General features: G+C 33.7%; 1 protein-coding gene across 1 annotated transcript; it reads right to left on the reverse strand.

Annotated features, from left to right (window-relative positions):
• Positions 1–613: 613 nt before the first annotated feature.
• LOC116161467 lies at positions 614–3,586 on the reverse strand. The gene is made up of 3 exons (XM_031474824.1): positions 3,419–3,586; positions 2,563–2,922; positions 614–2,508 (listed from the first exon to the last, which is right to left on the reverse strand). Exons 2-3 carry the CDS (start codon positions 2,912–2,914, stop codon positions 614–616), a joined length of 2,247 nt encoding a protein of 748 aa, XP_031330684.1. The 5' UTR covers positions 2,915–2,922; positions 3,419–3,586.
• Between the last annotated feature and the right edge of the window lie 16,130 nt (positions 3,587–19,716).

The following is a 19,716-nucleotide window of genomic DNA, read 5'->3' on the forward strand; positions in this document are numbered from 1 at the left end:
AAAAAGTCATATTATTTTAAGTAAAAATAATAATAGATATTCAAAATTAACACAAATTTAAAAACTTATAAAACTAGACAGTTATTGGCCATACAAACATAGTTATTGGCATATAAAATTACAGTCATTGGCCATTACAAAGTTCTTGATTTTTGAAGTTCGTTTTTTTGTTTTTGCAGGCAGAACACACAAAGTTATCTAAGTTTTCGATTTCTTGTTGATTCTTTGCACAAGTGCCAATATGATAGCCTCTAATACAAAATTGACATTTTATTCCAATTTTAGATTTAGTTATGTTATAAGTACAAGAATAACATAATCCAGTATACAAAAGATTCTTTACAGATGGGTTGGTGTCTTCTGAATGTTTCACCGTTATATCTGAAAGAATACGTATTTTTTCAACTTCTGGATACCCCTCAGTTTCGAAAAACAACTTTCTTTTAACCGACTCACCAGCACGTTTCCCTATGCTGGTTTCCAAATTAGTATATTTGCTTTGGGGCGTATTCTTCCAGTTTGAAAATTTAAAATTGTTGCAAACATCAAAACATTTTTTATCAATTGTGGACAGATTATCATTTTCCTCTACAGAATCAGGAAATTGGTTCCGTTATATTTCTTGGTTTTCATTTTTCGGGTTAATTACTTCTGGTATGTGTACTCTAACTCCACATTTCAAAGTAGTGCTTTTAATTGTATGATTTAAAAGTGTGTCTGCTTTAAAAATATCTGCACCTACACTATCATGTGTATTAACTTTCGGATCTCGGGAAGCATTATTTAGGTCATAATAAAATCTTTCTTTGCTGCTGCCACCAATATGGTCTACTCGTTTGTCAGTAGATAAAGAAGAATTTTCTTTCTTTTTCACAACAGTTTGACTTTTTCTGCTCTCAGCATTATCTCTTGTGGCAATTTTTTTTATTACTTTGATCTTGGTTTCCTTATTTTTTTGGCCCTTATGGTTTGCTTTTGCGTCAATTCGCTTTTGTTTCCGTTCTAATTTTATTCTTTCTTGCTCTGCTTTTTCTTCAATTTTACGCCTCTCTGCATTTTGACGATCCGAAGAAGTAAGCACGAAAGGCAACCTTTCTGTTTGTTTTTTACCCTTTCTTTCTGGGGTTTTTGGCCAGAAAAAGAATTTGTCAATTGAGGTGCCAGTATTTTTCGACAGTGAATTTTCTTCTGTTAATTGTTGTTCTGAAGCCTCTCCAAAGATATCTTGATTAAGTAAAGGGATATTATTGGATGTCGATGGAATATCTAAGGCCATTATATCTTTTGTGACTGTAGTAGTATCTTTCATGTTATATGTGATATCACCGCTTTCTGGAAGTTGAACTCGAAAATCCAAAAGTAGGTCGTCTTCTGTGATAATAGGAATATCTTCTATGTTGCATATGATTTCATTGCTCTCTGCCGGCTCAAGTGGATTATCTGAAGGTATATGGTTGTCTGTGATGATAGAGATATGTTGTATATCATTTGTAATTCCATCGGTCTCTGTAGGTTGAATCGTGGGTAGATCCGTGGTATTTTGAAATTTCTTAAATATACTAAAGAGCAATTTTGAATCTCCATTTAGTTCTTCGGGAGTTTCCAAATTTTCAAATTCTAATATTTTTGCGGCTCCAACTGTGTGTACAAACTCTTCATATGTTATTGATTTTGTCTCAGAAATATTGTGATTAATATCTTTATTCGGGTCGTTGATCTTCCCTAAACATTTGGAATAGTCTATTGCTTCAGGGTTCCATGGATACAATCCAGTTGCTTTAAAGCCATTAATGATGGAATCTGGTTTTAATTCACAAATGGCTGTATTTAGTACCAATGCAAAATTCTCTTTGGTAACTACTGAGTTTGGATTTTCTCGTCTAAATTTTGATACTGCCCTGTTCCAATTTACCTTTAATGGTTTAAATGCAGCAACATCTGCAGGCTGCATAATTCTAGTCGCGTTGGGATACAATGCCACTAAAATGATTTGTAATTTGGAACATAATTCACTGGTTTGAATGGTTAAGTGAGTTTTATGTCCATCGACGAACAAAATAACTGGAAATTTTGTGTTTTTATCAACTAGGTATTTATATAAGACGTTTCCTACGTATTCATAGAAGTTTTCATTCTTCATCCACCCCGTATCGCTACATCCTACGCCCCATTCTCGTGGAACTGAATTTACAACATTGCTAGGAATCCGTTTATAAGGGTAAATAACCATTGGTGCCGTTACTTCCCCGGATGCTGCGAAGGTAAACATAACTGTTAAATTTACTTTTGAGTGATGCTCTATTTGATATACATTTCTGCTTCCCTTTACAGCTAATACTCGTTTATTCTTGGGACACAAGAGAAAGCAGGTTTCATCCCCATTTAAAACACGTGAAGGATCTTGAAGAACATCAAAGTAACCTTTACGATGCAAGTATTCTTGAACACTGGTGAACCATTTTTTTATATCTTTTTCAGACACAACTGAACTTGCTGCTGTCACCGCTTCTGGAGTTCTCTCGCTTAAATCTGGGTGTCGCTTTAAAAAGGATCTATACCAACCTCTTCCGGGGCGATTGTCGGTAAAAGGATTGGCACGCGGATTTGCGTCCAGAAAACCTTTAACCGAGTCTTGTATATCTTCCACTCTCACTGGAAAACCTTTGTCTTGGCATGTTATGATCCAATTCTTTAAACGATTCTCTTCCTCCAAAGAAAGAATAGGATTGGGGCCAAGGGTAGTTTTTTCATTAAACTTTTCGCTTGCTCTAAACTGCAGTGTTGCTCTTGGCACATTAAATTGTTCAGCGGCTTTTCGTTGGCTCATGCCGTTTTCTATGGCCTCAAAAGCAGACCGAAGGTCTTGTTCTGTATATTTTTTGTGATACGTTTTATCTTTCTGAACATTTGGCATTTTTTAATCTAAAAATAAAAATAATTTAAAAGTAATAATGTTAGCTACAATACGCATAATTCTAATTTTATTTTTAAAATTTGATTTCTATTGCCCACATTGGCACTAATTTTATTAACTTAATCTAGACAAAGAATATATTCTTATTACGCATTACAATTATTGGCCACCCGGTGGTTTAGTGATTGGCAGTCGGCCAACCACTGGTTATTGCCATAAAAATTTAAAAAAAAATGCATTAAATAATCTTGTATTTGACCAATAGGCTAAAACAACCTAAATTATAATAAACGTTTTAATTTAAAGCAGGTACAGTAATTGGCCGGTAGGCCAATCATTATAACGCGTACATATTTAAGACACAGTTGTTGGCCACTAAAAATTACCGCCAAAATTTATAACCTTACTTTTAAAACCACCGATAATGTAAGAAATACCCCCCCTAAATCGCTATGAAACTGTAATATACCAAGATACAAAATACTATTAGCCAAAATAACATACCTGTTTGATAGACTTCCTTAACAAATTCTTTGTAAAACTCTTAAAACTGGATGCACCTGTTAAGCTTCGAACAATACGCGCCGTAACAACAAGATAACTAAAATGAGACAGATGACAGTTAGCCAAATTAAACATCAATGTTGCCAGATTGCAATGTAAATATATTTATTTCCTTATAATTTTTGAAAACCTTAATATTTCGGATTTTTGTAAAAGTGGCCACTGTTTTCACCTCTCGATAAGTATCGGGTACTTACCTATCGATATATTTTACTTATCGATAAGTATTTTATTTCATATTTGCGAAATTCGGAAACTATCGTTTCTGTTATAGTGTTTTGGTCAGTATAATGGCCAGTGTCCAGATGGTGTGTTGCTGAAGAAGATGTAGTATGATGTTTAATTGCCAACAACTGCTCTTGTACTCTGACATTTAGTCTCCTATTAGTCTGACCTATGTATGATCTCATACAATTAGTACAACGAATTTCGTAAACTCCTTGCTTTTACCTGGGATATTGTCTTTGGGATTTCTAAGGAGATGTTGTAGAGAACGGTGAGGTTTAAAACATACGCTAAATTTATCTTTAGGAAATGTGTTGGCAATTTTATCTATGATGCCTTTTGTGTAAGGTAGGACAACCGATTTTTTGGGTTATTAGTTGGGTGTGGTGGGTTTTATTGAAAGATTATTACACCCTTTGATTGTCATCTTTATTTTACCTAAAGAGTAGCCATTTTGATGCAACATTTTGTTCAAGTTTTTGAAGTTCTTCTTTTTTTGAGCAATCGTCAGTAAGACGAAAAGATCTAATTTCTAAAGATTTTATTACTGCGTGGATTTGGCATGGATGATGATATGACGTAGCGCTTCTCTTGAGAAAGGGAGCAAAGTTAAGTTTCCGAAACGTCGAGCAACTAAAAATAGTAACTTTACACGAGAGTAAACTCGAAAATGGATTTTATTAATAAAAATAGTAGCGCTCGTTGAAAACAATAACATAATCTTATCGTACCAATAGTTATCGACACATCGATATATCAATAGTTATCGATATATCAATCGTTATCGACATATCGATAGGTATTGATACTTATCGATTAGTATCGATATATCGATAGTTATCGATCTATCGATATATCGATTTTTTTAGCTCTGCCTATTGTTATTTGATATATCGATAATTATCGATACCTATCGATATATCAAAAAAAATTCCCATTGCCTAGAGTAGACTGTAGAAGGAGTACGTGTGACGGACGGACGGACGGACGGACGACAAAGTGCAGCCAACAGCGATTTTTCACTTTGAGGAAAATACGCTAAAAATGTATAAGCTTTTTGTGTAATTTAAGCCTTTCGTGTGATTTAACCTTTTTTACAATTCACAATTACCCCTTTTATAAAAGGATTTAATTATAAGCCCTTTCACAGTAGGAGTAAAAAAGGTTTAATTCCATTAGATTTAATTCACCAAATAAAATTCAATCACGAATTACCTCCCAGTCCAGCCTAGCTCTGCTAATGATACCATATATTGAAAAAAATTCCACTCCTAGTTATAAAGATAAAAGTTATTAGAATAGTTTTTCTGATACTAATGACATATTGTTTTCAAAAATTACTCCAATTAAGTTTAGTGCCTTAGTGGTGTCAAACAAATAGTCATTCGAATAAGTACTTAAGACATGAAAATAGTCTAAAATCATTCTCAAAACTAACAGCTTTTTTGGACAAAACCCTTAAAATTCTGTACCCTGCAATTCTACGATTATTTGCCGTAATTTTTTGTGAACGGCTTAGACTGCAATTCGCATATTAATCGCATTCTATCCAAATTGCGTGTTTTATTTACTGTTCTTGTAAGAAGTGTTTCAGAAAAGTTTCACCAAGCAAGGTGGTCCGTTAAATACTCATTCAACCCATTTCTCTAAAAATTGTTACGTAAATAATTATCAAGGCGTCTAAACTAAAACAAAATCGGTACTAAACATAAAACGATTATAAAACGCGGTTTCACTCTTCTCTTTCTGGATTGTATTGTAAAGTATACAATACAAGTGAATTAAAATGAACGATAAGATCAATTTCTCCGCAATTAAAAACTGTGCCTTAGACCAAAGAGTACCCATAGTACTCTTTGCGTAGACTATGTAAGACCCTTCTGCGTCCCGAGTAAATGTAATTGTATTCCCGTAGTCGAAATAGAGGCCAGTAGTAACTAAAAATTGCATTTACTCGCAATTTTTCTTAAGAACAGAGCTTCTTATGGAAAGTGTAATTGTTCGTGTGGCAGTAATCCCCACATCTTGAATAAAACCTAAAGTCGTCAGTTTTCCGCATCTATTTAATCTATTTGTGATAGTCAAGAATTTATAAAAAGCAAAAGGGTACACAGTAAATGTGGTTCCTTATTTATTTGTTGGCCTAATGCAAGATGGTCTAGCTCTAGAAGGTTCTCCGAAGCGTACTAATGCCCGGTAAACTTCGAATCTCCTTATATATCCTTTGCATATCCGTTACAAATTTCATTGAAGCTGGTCCGTTTCGTTTTCCCCGGAATACTCTTTGGGCCTTTAAAAATTAAAAATCGACCATCGGTCAAAGGGGTCACCTTAACGGCCGACGACACATTTACAAACGTATAAAAATTAGTTCACATCCTTACGATTTCTACCTGATATCCTTTCAAACTCCTTTAGGTCCGTTCTCATGTGGACTGTGGCCACCAAATCTTTTTGCAGGTAAAATTAAAAAAGCGTCTTACAAAAGCTACCGAACCGTGGTCAGTTTATAGGCAAATTTCTAGAGCTGCCCATAAAAATGTATCACATAACGTACCTATATGAAAACCCTTCGGTACCTGTCGGTTAAAACCCTATGACCTCTTGCAATCTGACCCAATTTAAATATACCCCAGATTACCTTAAAAAGGTGCATTGGACAAACAAAACCCTAAAATGAAATTCACTGGTCATCATACCTAAGCTTTTGTACTAGCTATAAAAAAACGGATTGTATGTAGATGTCCTTTTTTGACCGATGGGCATGTCCAGGTAATTTTAGCATTAAATATGGACCATTGGCGACTAACGAACTTTTAAAAAACGTTGCGTATCGCATGCGAAACAAAAGAGCTACAATTACCAGGTTTGTTGTAATTGGCAGTTAACGACACTGATTCATTTCCTTTTAATTTTGATTGTTTTCATACGATATTCCTTTGTAGTAATGATTAACGAATAGCATCTCAATAAACATCCCTTCCAACATTTCAACCCTTTCTCGTCTAACCCTTTGCCAGTGATTGCAAGAGTAATTGTTAATGCAATTCCCTCCTATAATAGTCTATCTCTTTTTCATTTCACCGACAACGATTTGTTTTCTTTATCAGTTTAAAGGAAAGAGGCGTTTGATAGCAATGTATAGGTAAAGATTTGCGATGCTGGAAGGTCGAGATGGCGTTCAGTCGTTATTTGACTAGCATACTAATACAATTGATTTTTCCTTTATGTGATATTTCGTGCAGATAATTAGAATTTTAATTTAATTTAGTTTTTGGTTAAATGTGTTTATAAAAATAAATCTTTTAAAGGCACTTAAAAAAGTGTTTTCTTCTTTTATCTGAGGCACGCGTCTACAGACTCCAGCTATCTCAGAAAAATGTTGGGTGAGTATCTTTATCTTAGGAACGGCAAACAATATAATAGCCTGAGTAATCTATGAATTTTAAACCAAGATCATTAACATTTATATTTTAACCTCAATGTAGTCAGATAAAAACCACTTAAAAAATTATTTATGCAACTGTGCACATCTAACTGGTCGTATGAAATTTTAACATCATTTACATTGTTGTTTAATTACTGGCATCTTGTTCAGTAATCCAAAACCTGAATTGCCAACAAATTTTAACACTTATAACTGTGGAGCTTGTCTTTTCAAATTTTCTACATTTTCGTCTGCGGTGCTTTGTACCGTTTTATACGCGGAAGTATCCATAAATACTGTAAAGATATTGTAATGTCCGCTTTACTGGTTTAGCATTATGGAACAAAATTTGCAAAAATTTTAACAGGCCAGTATTTCTGTTGAAAGTTATACTTGTACGCCATCGAACTAATTTATCCTAAGTGAGCAGATATCGGAAATAATTCCACATTAGCGTAATTTAACGTGCTGTAGATTAATTGTTATTTAATTTTAGATAGTGAATAGTCCGACCCAAAGTAAATCCATTGAGCATTGTTTAGTAATAACTAATTTATTTCATCTCAAAACCTCTGTCGTTCTATTCCTCTAATTTAATTAAGGAATTACCAATACAATCAGAAGGGTTTTTGGGGGTCCACAATTAACAACACAACCTTTTTTGTTGGGGAACAGATAATACCGGGAACCTTTTTTTATTGACCACGGAGATGGATTAACAGGGTAAACGCCCACGCATTTTTTAAAAAGTCTATTCACACGAGTGTTATACATATTGACATCTATGACACTTGCTACCTAAGCATCATTTTATTGGGCGTAAATAAATCCTCAAAAAGAAACGAGTTTTTCATTTAAAAAATAGCTTGTAGAGGTCATAAAAAGTTTCGACTTGACAAATTGTATGTATTTGCTCAATTTATTCGCTCCGGAAGAAAAGAGGGACTACATACTCAATTATTTACCAGTATCTTAGGTTTTCATGATTCCCCAAGCATTCGCACATACTTATCGTTTGATGGGGTGTAGGGAGCAGCTAATTTAAAAAAAAAATAGAAAATGTCCGCAATAACGAATTTGCATTCTTAGCAATCAATATTTTATTTTGAAAATGCTTAAAGGACATTACTTTTCCACACTCAACAAGAAAAAATGTTCAGTTAAACGGATTTTTTTGCAAAAACTGTAAACGTGCGTTATTGTCCTGGCCTTGAGGCTAGCTCCATAAGAATGATGTTTCCTAGGTCACTTGGCTGAAAATTTGCAACCCTTTTGTCACTTTTTTACACCTAGCTGCTGTACGCCTATTTAAAATTGGAATTTATTTGGGATTGGCGAGAACACAAAAATGTCCTGGCGTTGCTCGTGAGTGGAAGGTGTTTAATAATAGACTATATAAGATATTTGCTATGATTATTATTAATTGATTCTTTTTTTATGTTTTATTTTAATTATAATTGTATTTAAAAAATTACAACACCTATAATTTGTAAGAGTCACATTTTATGTGCCCAATAGGAGTAGTATGGACCCTAAAACACTCTGATGGCGCCTACAATACCATAGTGGCACCTGAATGGTGCCAAAAAGCGAACAGTTACACCTAACGAGCTCTGATGGTGCGTAGCAGGGTGGTGGTTAAAAGGTTGTAGTAGCGATTTAAGGCCAAGAAGAGTTTAGTAAAATTGAGTTATTGGTACTACCCGTGCTCTTCGTATCATCATCGCGATAATCTTCTTTGATTGGCACCATCAGAATGTCTAGGCAACATCGTGAATATCTAACAAAAGCATTCTTAGCGCATTTTTAAAACCAGGTGCCAAATTCTTAACAGAACAGCTTCCTAGCTCAAACCAGATATTTAAAAAACGTTTTTGACAGTTTTACATCCTGTACCCTGCCAAAATTTTAACGAAATCAAAATAACCGTTTTGCTACAAAAAAGATTTTAATATTTTAACTATGATATTTCTTTGTCAATTTTTTTGTAATAAAACCTAGCACAATTTTTGTAGTTTTGTACACAGAATAAGAAAGTTTTTCGCATAATTAAAAAAATTGCGTCGCTAACGCGCTCCAAATTTGTTCAAAATTTCGGCCCGTTATTTTTCATTTCCGTATGCCTAATATACATATCCAAAATTTGAACAAAATCCGTCGAGCCGTTATCTCGGAAAATTGTCAACGCACATACATACAGACAGACGGAAAAACATTTTATACTTTAAAAGTTGTTTAAAATGTCTAAAACGTCGACATTATTTGATGAAATGTCCGAAAAACGGTGATCACAGTAGTTGCCTAGCTCCAGCTAGGAAGCTAAAAATCAAAACGAGCTATAACTAGAAGTTTCATAGATGGAGGACCCCCACCCCCCACCACAGCAAATAATAATTTTTCCAAACTTATCGTTATGAGTAAAATATGCCGTACATTGTACAAGATGCTAACCTCTAAGTATAATCGTCGTCTGCAGTTATGCTTAAACTTTTATCTTGGTTCAGGTTACATACCTACCCAAATCGGTAATAATAATGGACAACACTTGGAACATTTAATATAGTAGATTTTATTTTACAATTGACTTTTTCGATCAATAAAAATGAATACTTTTCTAGGTCTATTGGGGGTAAATTAAAAAAATCTACAGGGTGTCCCATTAAAAATTAGTGAAGTCATGAAAATTATAATAATAAGTTTAAGATGTGTCGTGCGTAATACTATTAGTCTGTTTAAAAACAAGACTAAAAACAGATCTTAATATAAGCAACAATCATGCATTTTAAAAACATGTGTCCTGCCTATAATTAATAATCTTTGTAACCTGTAATACCGCTTATGAAGTCAGTCATCAACTTTGTTGCCTTAAGGGGGGATGGGGACATAAATTATTCCCCAAGATGCTGTTATGCATTTACAAGCGAAGGTCAATTTGTCTCAGATTTTGCGGACGTGTGCTTTTAGTGGTACCCAGTAACACTTTTTTATCTTTGATGGTATGTATTCTAATTAAAGGTCTCGACGAAAAGAACTGTTTTCCAACCATGGTCAAAATCGGGTTGAGAAGAGAATTCGTTTTATCCTACTAATGCCAGGTCTCAACGAAAAGAATTAATTTCTACCAACCACAGTCCTCGACTCCCTATCATGATCGGTGATTCCTCATATCTCAAGAGCGGAGTATCAGAAGAGGGTACCACAAAGGGCGTCTGGGACATCTGGAAGAAATATTGAGGTTGTAAAAACTTGAAGAGGAAATACCTCGAAAACGGTTTGTCGGAGGGGAGTACTCTCAAAGGCAAAATGAATCGTCTGGACGGAACATACCTAGGTGAAGTGAATATCTTGAAAAGGAATACATCTACTGGTGGTGTTAAAACAAATACCTGCAGAACGGAGTGTCGGATGAAGCTACTCTCAAAACGCTATTGGAACGTCTAGACGATCTACTTCCGATTTTTTTAAATGGAATAGTATTTTTTTAAATCAATTTTCGAATTCTGTGTCAAATTCTATGCATAATTCATGTAACATATCCTATACCCATCTTTAACTGTTTCGGAGTAAAAGTAAAAAATTAAATAAAAACTTACAGAATAAACAGTTTTAGCATTTTATTGTTTATTTAATTTACTATTTTAATTATTTTATTAGGTGTTGAAAATGTCCACCATTAACTTCTTGACAATATGTCAATCTGCTTAAAAATCCACCCAAAACATTATTTAGAGTATTTTTATTGTTTATGAATTGTTCTATTTTTGCCGGTGAGGTAATTTTCAGGGAAGTAATAAGAAGAACAGGCAAATCGTATTATAGTTTCTTTGATTAAGGCGATCGATTTCGGGCTTGACATTTATTGCCCATCATCAGGTCGTGTACCTTTTTTCAGCACGGAGTACTTTCATTAATTTGCCTTATTTCTGATTTTAAATAATCTAAATTTGGTGGTTTTTTCTTACACACTTTTGATGTTAAATATACCCAAAGGACAGCGGTGTGATCAAGAGATCTTAAAGGCCATTCCGTAGGTCTCCTCCTACAAATCCACTATTCGGGAAACACCGCATTCAAATATTCACTTACTTACCGACCAAAAATGGGGCGGGGCACCATCCTGTTGAAACCAAATCGATCTATCTGGCATATGAGGATGATTTGGATTTGGAAAACAAACTGGGAGAGTGGGAAGTACGTCATTTTGAGGAAATCCTAAATATCGGTCTGCCGTAAGGTTTTGATCGAAAAAAAAGGTCCAATAATTTTACTATTTAAAATTCCTGCCCAAACATTTACTTTTTGTGGATGTTGGTTGCGTATGATTTTCTCATCCAACACCTAACATTTTGTTTATTTACCATACCATTTAAACAAAACGAGGCTTCATCACTAAACAGTACCTAACGATACAATAATGGATTTAAGTTGCACATTTCCATCATAGTTTCACAAAACTCTAGTCTGCGATCATCTTCGTTCAGCTCGTATAATCTAATCTTTACGGATGGTACTTTTCTTCCTTCAATACACGCAAAGTTGTTCGTTGACTAACATCATTATCTGAAGCTACCTACTTCAGAATATCCAACATGAGGATTAAATGATAAATTTTGTATTTTCATTAATTTTTTGACGACCTGACCCATAGACGATCTTTGACTGTCCCTGTTTCTCTAAATTTTCTTTCAATTAAACGCGCCATATTCTCTCTAATTTCTGACACATATCATATGTAAGGTTTTTTCTTTTGAAGGGCTCGGACACGAAAAACACCACGTTTAATGTGTATTACGAATTTTATCGAGTTCGAATGAATTTGTGCCATATTTTAGCCGCTCGTTTTATAATAATTTAATTAACACCTTTATAAACGTTTTGTTATGAAAACCTGGGTCAGTACTTATCAAAATTCCAAGAATCTTGCTGAATAGTTCTTTCAGCGGAAGTCTCTAGTAGTCGTCATGGCTTGTAAGCATTTGCAAATGAGTGCCCTCCGGGTTTGCTGGGCGGGAGTAGGATTGATTTCTTTGAAAACTGAACAACGTACATAGTTCTTCGTCGATTTTGGATCGATCCTTTAGGATGCAAGCTGCATGTCATCTTTGGGATTTTACTGATTATTCATTTTTGGGATACCCTTAGTCATAGAGTAAATAAAATTTCCTCTATGCCTTAGTCTACCTAAGTTTTAAAAATAGTTGTACAAGTTTCAATATGTGACTTTGCTTTAGATAAAATCCGTTCAGATTTCGGGTTCACTATAGGAATTATTGAATTGTCAAAATTCGCAGCATGTGAACGAAGGATACTAAACTGTACCTGATCAGTTGCGTAATTTTATCTTACAAATTTTACGTTATTAAGGATCCTCAGATATTTTATAGTTTTGTACTGTAATCCATCCGTCTGTCCGTGTGCGCTATAACTATTTTTAAAAGTGGCCGATTGTGTTGAAATTTGGTGTACGGGTATACTTTGGACATTAAGGACGGGCGCATTTTCAATGCCCAAGACATGAATTAGATGCATTTTTGTTAACTATTAAATGTATTTTGTAAGATTGAAATAAATTAAGTGATTGTAATACTGAGGATTCTTCGATATTTCGTTGTATCGGTTTATTTCAATACAAAATATCACATTCGACAAGTGAGACGTAGCAAAAAGTAAACACCACGAAAATCCTATGCCATCATTGTTGTAGTTTCCTGCGGTTTCCGGAAAGAACGAAATATTAATTTCTGAAAATATTGCACGTTGTTTAAGTAGCCCGTAACCGCATTCTATTTGAAGTACGTGAAATTTCCAAAACGAATGTGAGGGTGGTTAAATAAAACATACATCATATGTTCTAACTATGTACATGTTTCTTTAATTACATTACACCTTTAGCGTTAACTTATAAAACTCTCATTAACTTTACAAGATTATTCCATAACCACTATGGCGGAACTATTTACAGTTTCATAAGTCTTGAAAATCGAACTGCATTAATTACACTTCCATTCTCTCCCTACATCAGACACTTATTATGAAAGATGTTTTCTAAAATCACGTACAGAAGTTTAAGGATTTCTAAACTCTTGTTAAAGGAGTAACATCGTTCTAAGGGGCAATTGCGCGTAAACATTGGTTACTAATTAAATTCGAGATTAAATATATATGGTAATTTTTAATTTCTAATGTTCATGGTTCTCTGAGTTACTACATCTCCGACATTTGTAATGACGGCTAATCACGAAAGACTTTTAAATCTCCTTTATCTTCCACTTAACGGTACACAAATACAGCTTTCAGCCGTTGTTAACCAAATTGCAGGCCATTTTAAAAACTGGTCCATATTCAAATGGGTACTGCCGTAATTAAGTATTTCAAAATTAGCTGTTGTAAGAAAAGTAATAAACCCGTAGTCTCCGTTTAAAATGAAATTGTTAATGCAGGCGTAGCAGGCTACCGTATAAACTTCAGCAATTGTTTAAAACGAAACTGGAGTAGATACCTAAACCTGTTCTGGAAACGCCACTTGTTCTCAAAACATAGGTGTGCGCTAAGTGTATTAGGTATTCTCTCACAGTTAAAGAGGTCAAAGGTTAATCGTAATGACACTCAAAATTGACGAGATTCTGTCCGTAGCTCGTAAGTCCTCACTTTTTATTGCGAGATCAGAATTAGAAACGCGTGTTACAGTTTTGAAATTGGAGCAGAGATGACCATGACAAGTTTACGTAAAATGTCGTAATCTGCATAATTAATAAAATAAAAATAAAATTCACGTTTTAGTGCTCACGGTAATAATCATAATAGCTGTAGGTAGGTATAAGGGATGCGGATAGGGCAACGGTTAAGTTGTATGAACTGTTAAACCATAAATTACGAGAGGGTTTAAGGATGTATGACAAGTTCAAAATGCGAAGGGATTATTGAATTTAAAGGGTTGATAACTTGTTTAAACGGCACAGGTCAAACGTAATTTTTTGAAGGTGTTGTAATCTGACCCTTTGGCTCTAAAGGCACGCGAAAAGTGACCCGTGGTCATAAATTGTTGTGTCATACCCTCTTCACAATTATCGACGGTGTAATATTTTACAAGATAATTAACGCCTAATAACTGAATAATTGGTAATTATATCTTGTCGCGTAGATGATCTACAAGTGATTTTCTAAGGAATGCGTAGAAGGGTATTATTTTAATATTCTCGGTGAAAGCCAAGAAGTCTCTAATTACTCTACTTAAATAAGAATCTGTTAATGATTATGGTTATACATATTTGTTAAAATGCAAGGTCGACTGAACATAAGTCGATTTTAAAGAGCGGCCATCCTTTTCTGTTTTTACACCCATATCGTATACGTAGTTTCTAAAAGGAATGTTTTGTCGAGGAACGTAAACTGTCGCAGAGATAGCGATAGGACACAAAACATCCGTAATAATTAGTACCTACATAAATATTCAGTTTACAATGGGTTGTTGTGACTGTAACAATCATCTTCAGTGGATTGCCTATATAACGCGCACAAAGTATTACTTTCAGCAATTACACAACAATATCACCCTCCTGTATGCAACACAATAGACGGTGGTCCCTGCAAAACCATCACCTATTTATAAAGCCTCTTTAGGGATAATAAGGTCAGATTAAATGGAACAAGGGGGTGTCTCGGAGTCAAAAAGTTGTAGAGATTAGTAACAAGGGAGTGTATTTACCCTTAAACATATTTTGAAGATTGGGGTGGCGGCATTCACTTTATTTGAATGGATCGTATTGCAATTGAGGTTAAATTATTTCGCTCAAGTAGATAGGTAGTCATTAATTTAAAAAAAATTATTCAATCCTTTAGAACAATATCGATTCATTTCCATGTAAGTTTTTTCATTTACTGATCTGTAAGAAGATTTAAATCGTTTGAAGTCGGATTGTGGTAACAGTTTTATATTAAGAATTAAAATGAGTAATTTAAATTTTACAGAAATTCACTGATTGTTTGATTTATATTAATATTTGTACTTTCAAGTGACTCAATTAAATTAAAATTCTGCAAATAAATGACAGTATTTAATATTCACACGTTTTTAATACATTGCGATATTTATAATTATTTCTGTTGTATTTATACCTATTATAATTAATAATTAATTAGTTTTTCAAGCATATACAGCACAAGGACCGCTTCTGCCTATGAGCCGCTTTTGAAAATTGTCAGGCTTGTAACTCATAATTTAGAACTAATCTCAATTTCTCATTGTATATAGCATATAGGTATAGGCAATAAATTATAGTACTTAGGAAACGCTGCTAGTGCAAAAGTTCATGTATCAGGATGGACTTGACATTTTTCAGTTTTAGAAGCGAATATTTTATGCAAATCCGTCCAAGGAACTCAACCTGTCGCACTCAAAATAACGGAACCAAAATTGCAAAAGAGACAGGGAAGCAAACTTCCTAAAATTGTATTCAAAATCTTTATAAACGACAGAAGGGTAGTAGACCTTCACCGCCCTCCTTCCTGACTCCTTCGTAAACTAACTTATCAACTGCTAATAATCAAATAAATACACACAATTAGTGACTTGTTGATTATAATACGAAAAAGTATATGGTTTTTCAGACATAGGGTTTCCATTTGACTAAAATTTGGATACCAAGCTCACTTCATAATATAATTGGAAAAAATGAGCCTACTATAAAGGGAAAGGGGTCACTACACAAAAAGACTGCTACTATAGTACTATATAGGGGTGTTATACATAAGTATGTAAAAATTGGGTGGTAGGGGGATCAAAACAAGCACGTTTTTCCAAATAAACCGAGAGTCCAACGTGTTTCGGTTGGTAGCCACCCTCAAAAAGGTGGTGAAATTTGTATTTCTTCTTTAATTTTTTTCTCATCAATCATACGGCGAGGTGAACATCTCTTTGAGTATGTTTTTTTCGATTTTACAAACTTTGCACTTGTTTTTTAAATTCCTACCACGAGATGGCGCACGCCTAAATGGAGTGCGAAAACAAATTCTGGTTTCGTCGATATTCGGTATCTGGTTTTTTTTAACAAATCACGAATCTGAGCTTGACATTTCGAGAGCAATATTATTCATAAATGTTAAAATTCCCACAATGGAAGAAAAAATGTCATGATCCAAAAGTTAGAAGAGATCAAAACTCACAACCTTTCGCTAGTCCAGGAAACGAAACTTAATATACTTTATACTATTTTATGCCATTGGGCGCTCTTCATTTTTTTAGAGGTGAAAACTACCCATTTTTTCAAAAATCCATAAAACTATATATTAAAGTTTAAGATGAGTACCTCCTGATAGGTGGTGTATCAAACGTTGATATCAACATTCAACAGTTCATAGAGAAGCGGTGTTTGTGCATTTGTGCGAAGTGAAAAGTTCCGGACCGCTGCGAACGTATAATCGATATAAATCGAGTGTCTGGAAAGGGTCATATTGAGCATATTATGTGAACTTATTCTCTAGTGGAAAAAAACTTATATAGCCCTTCATTAGGTTTATAGCCCATGGTTCTATTTTGTTTCTTTAATTAAAATACAGGTTTTCAAAGTGTTGGTATTCTTTTTTAATCGCTCTGTATACAGAGTGCCCCCGGAGGAATGGGAAATATTTTGTGAAATTAAAGTTATTTTAACTATCTAGTTTTAATAAGGCGTCTATAAATCAATTCTGACTAGCCAACTATTATAGTCAGCTTGTGGTAACAATTGAGTTGTTTAGAATCAATGTGACTGCCATCAAAGGTTCAAAAATTCCACCTTGTACGCTTGTGCACCTGACCACCCTTCTTAAATTTTGCGTAATTTATATTATTTATACGACAACTAACTTGTACAATGATGTACTGTTTATTTATACTCAATTGTTACCCCAAGCTGACTATAATTGACTATAAAGTCTGTCTAGAGAAGCACTTCCATACAAAAATACTATTTCTATTTCACTAATTTATAATTTATTACTTCGCGTCAATTTTAGATAGACAAACAATTGATTTATAGTCAAGTTATTGTAACTAGGTAAATAAAATGAGAATTATTGGTTTGATCTTCGAAACGGTTGAAAATAAAAATATGGTTTACTAGCCTGTTTGTCTTCAATTATCGTCTACTTTAATTTCCCAAAATATTGCTCTTTCCTCCTGGGGCAGCCTGTATATGTATCTATTCCAGCGATAAAACTATTCACTACTTGATTCCGCATTATTTTCTGAGTAAAAAAGTCTAATCAAAATTTTCTTCTAGATCACTCCTTTAGAAAGATATTAATTAAATTAATTAATTATGCAAATACTTGTAGTTATTAACTTTGTTATGTGAACTAGGTTGGCTTATACTTTCTGAAGGAGTCACCTAGAGGAAAAATTGTATTACACTTTTTTACTCAGAAGATATGGAATGGATGTAAGTGTGTACACAGTAGCATCTAGGAGCCCTCGGATCATAATTCCTTTACTATAAAAGATACCGAAAAAAGTCTGAAAGAAAAATTATACACAATTATCGTCGCTGTTTCTAAAATATTTGTGTTCACCAGGTGGGTGCTGTATTCCAGTGGCCTATCACACGTATCGAAAAAAAATTTTTTTTGATTGACCTTCGCCAAATGTCATATTTTTTTTAATTTCAAATCCCCGTAAACAAATTAAAGCTATGGATACCCGAAAATACGAAATTTCCACTGATACAAACAAAACCACACATTCCATAACAACATTTTAGAAGAAAAAACGAGTTGAAACGCCAATTTGTAAAAATCGCTCATTTTCGAACTTAAGTGTGGGTATACCTATTACTAAAGTGAAAATGATACACGAATAAAGAGGTTAGCGAATCTGCCAACTTAATATAAAGTTCCAAATGACGACTTTCTCGTTGATGACATAACCGTAACCTGGACTCCCAGAAGGTGTTGTCCCAATATGCCACCCCAAACTCTCAGCGTGCACTTGTGATGTGACGCCAACAAATAATTCCGGTAACATTCTCCAAGAATAAACACCATATTAACTATTTCTGCTTGAATTTAAGACACTTTCCCAACGTTGATTAAAAAACAATGATACACTACTATCATAGCAGACTCGGGTTCGAAAAAGAATGATTTTTTACAAATCGGTGTTTCGACTTGTTTTTCTCTGAAATTTTGGAATGGAAAAAGAACGAACGAAAGTTGAGTCGGAAAATGCGCTAAAAACATTTAACCGAGGTTTGACGGTAAAAAGTTCGCATACCAAAGTTCGTCGAAATAAAAAGCTTTATCACCCTCCCTGTAGATGTATACAGGGTGAGTCGCGCGGAGTAACTTAATGCCTCGAAGATAAGATTTTTCGATAGACTTTTGCATTATGATATGGTTGAATATTCTCCACAGTTTAAAAATTTTTGAAATTATACAGGGTGCGCCCACAAAGTAGGGCGCCCAAATGGGATTTTTTAAAAATAGAACCCCCTGTATTTGAATGGATTTTTGAATTCTACGTAATTGTACGTCTTTTTTATTACATGGTTAATATCCGAAAAGCTAGTAGTTTTAAAGATAATTCGATTGTTAAGAAAAATTGGGCATCTGCAAGCGTCAGTATATTGTCAAAATTATTACTTAAATTTTGATTCCAGGTTTTATATCTTTTATCCTGGGTTAAGTAAAAGTCAAATAAATACATATACTATGAAACATTAAAAATATAGCTTACAGGGTGTTTTTTTTTGGTAGGTCCAAAGTTGCAAAACTTCATATTAAAAAATCTCACTTTTTTAAATGGAACACTCTGTATATTTTTCTGTAATCATTTAGCTCCTCCAAAAACCTTCAACTTTTAATAATAATGTCCTATACCTATTTCTGATAGTTTTCGAAATATCTTAGTTTTCCTGGGTTTTATATTCTAATCTTAAATAAGTTATATCTAATTTACATAATAGTGAGGTGGCCATGCAAAAAAAGGCAATCTATCTCGTCCAAAACGAAAATCATATCGATTAATTTATTTTTCAAACAATTTATTTTAAGGCCAAAAACTGGAGAATAAGTAAAAACATTTGACTACAAAGCAAATTTAATTTAACTCCTAATGTCATCCAGTGATATTAGTGTCATTTTTTTCATATTTACCTCGTTATTATGTAAATTAGAACTTATTTCAGATTAAAATATAAAAAGTAGAAAAACCAAGATATTTGTTTATGTTTTTACTATCAAATTTATGCTCCAGTTTTTATAGACTTAAATGAATTATTAGAAAAATGTTAATAAATATGATTTTAGCTTTGAACGAGGCAGATAAAAATGCCTTTTCTTGCATGGCCACCTCACTATTATGTAAATTACAGATAACTTATTTAAGATTAGAATATAAAAACCAGGAAAACCAAGATATTTCGAAATCTATCAGAGATAGGTATAGGCCATTATTATCAAAAGTTGAAGGTTTTTGGAGGAGCTAAAAGATGACAGAAAAATATACAGGGTGTTCTACTTAAAAAAAGTGAGATTTTTTAATATGAAGTTTTGTAACTTTGGATGTAGAAAAAAACACCCTGTAAGCTATTTTTTTAATGTTTTATAGTAG

This window comes from Photinus pyralis, unplaced genomic scaffold, assembly GCF_008802855.1.
Source record: "Photinus pyralis isolate 1611_PpyrPB1 unplaced genomic scaffold, Ppyr1.3 Ppyr1.4_LG1, whole genome shotgun sequence".
Classification (NCBI taxonomy): Eukaryota; Metazoa; Arthropoda; class Insecta; order Coleoptera; family Lampyridae; genus Photinus; species Photinus pyralis.

Coding starts and splice junctions, on each gene's coding strand:
- LOC116161467 (XM_031474824.1), bottom strand. CDS start 2,914: ATGCCAAATGTTCAGAAAGATAAAACGTATCACAAAAAATATACAGAA. Junction 2,509..2,562: donor CGACAATCGCCCCGGAAGAG/GTTGGTATAGAT, acceptor AGAGAACTCCAG/AAGCGGTGACAGCAGCAAGT.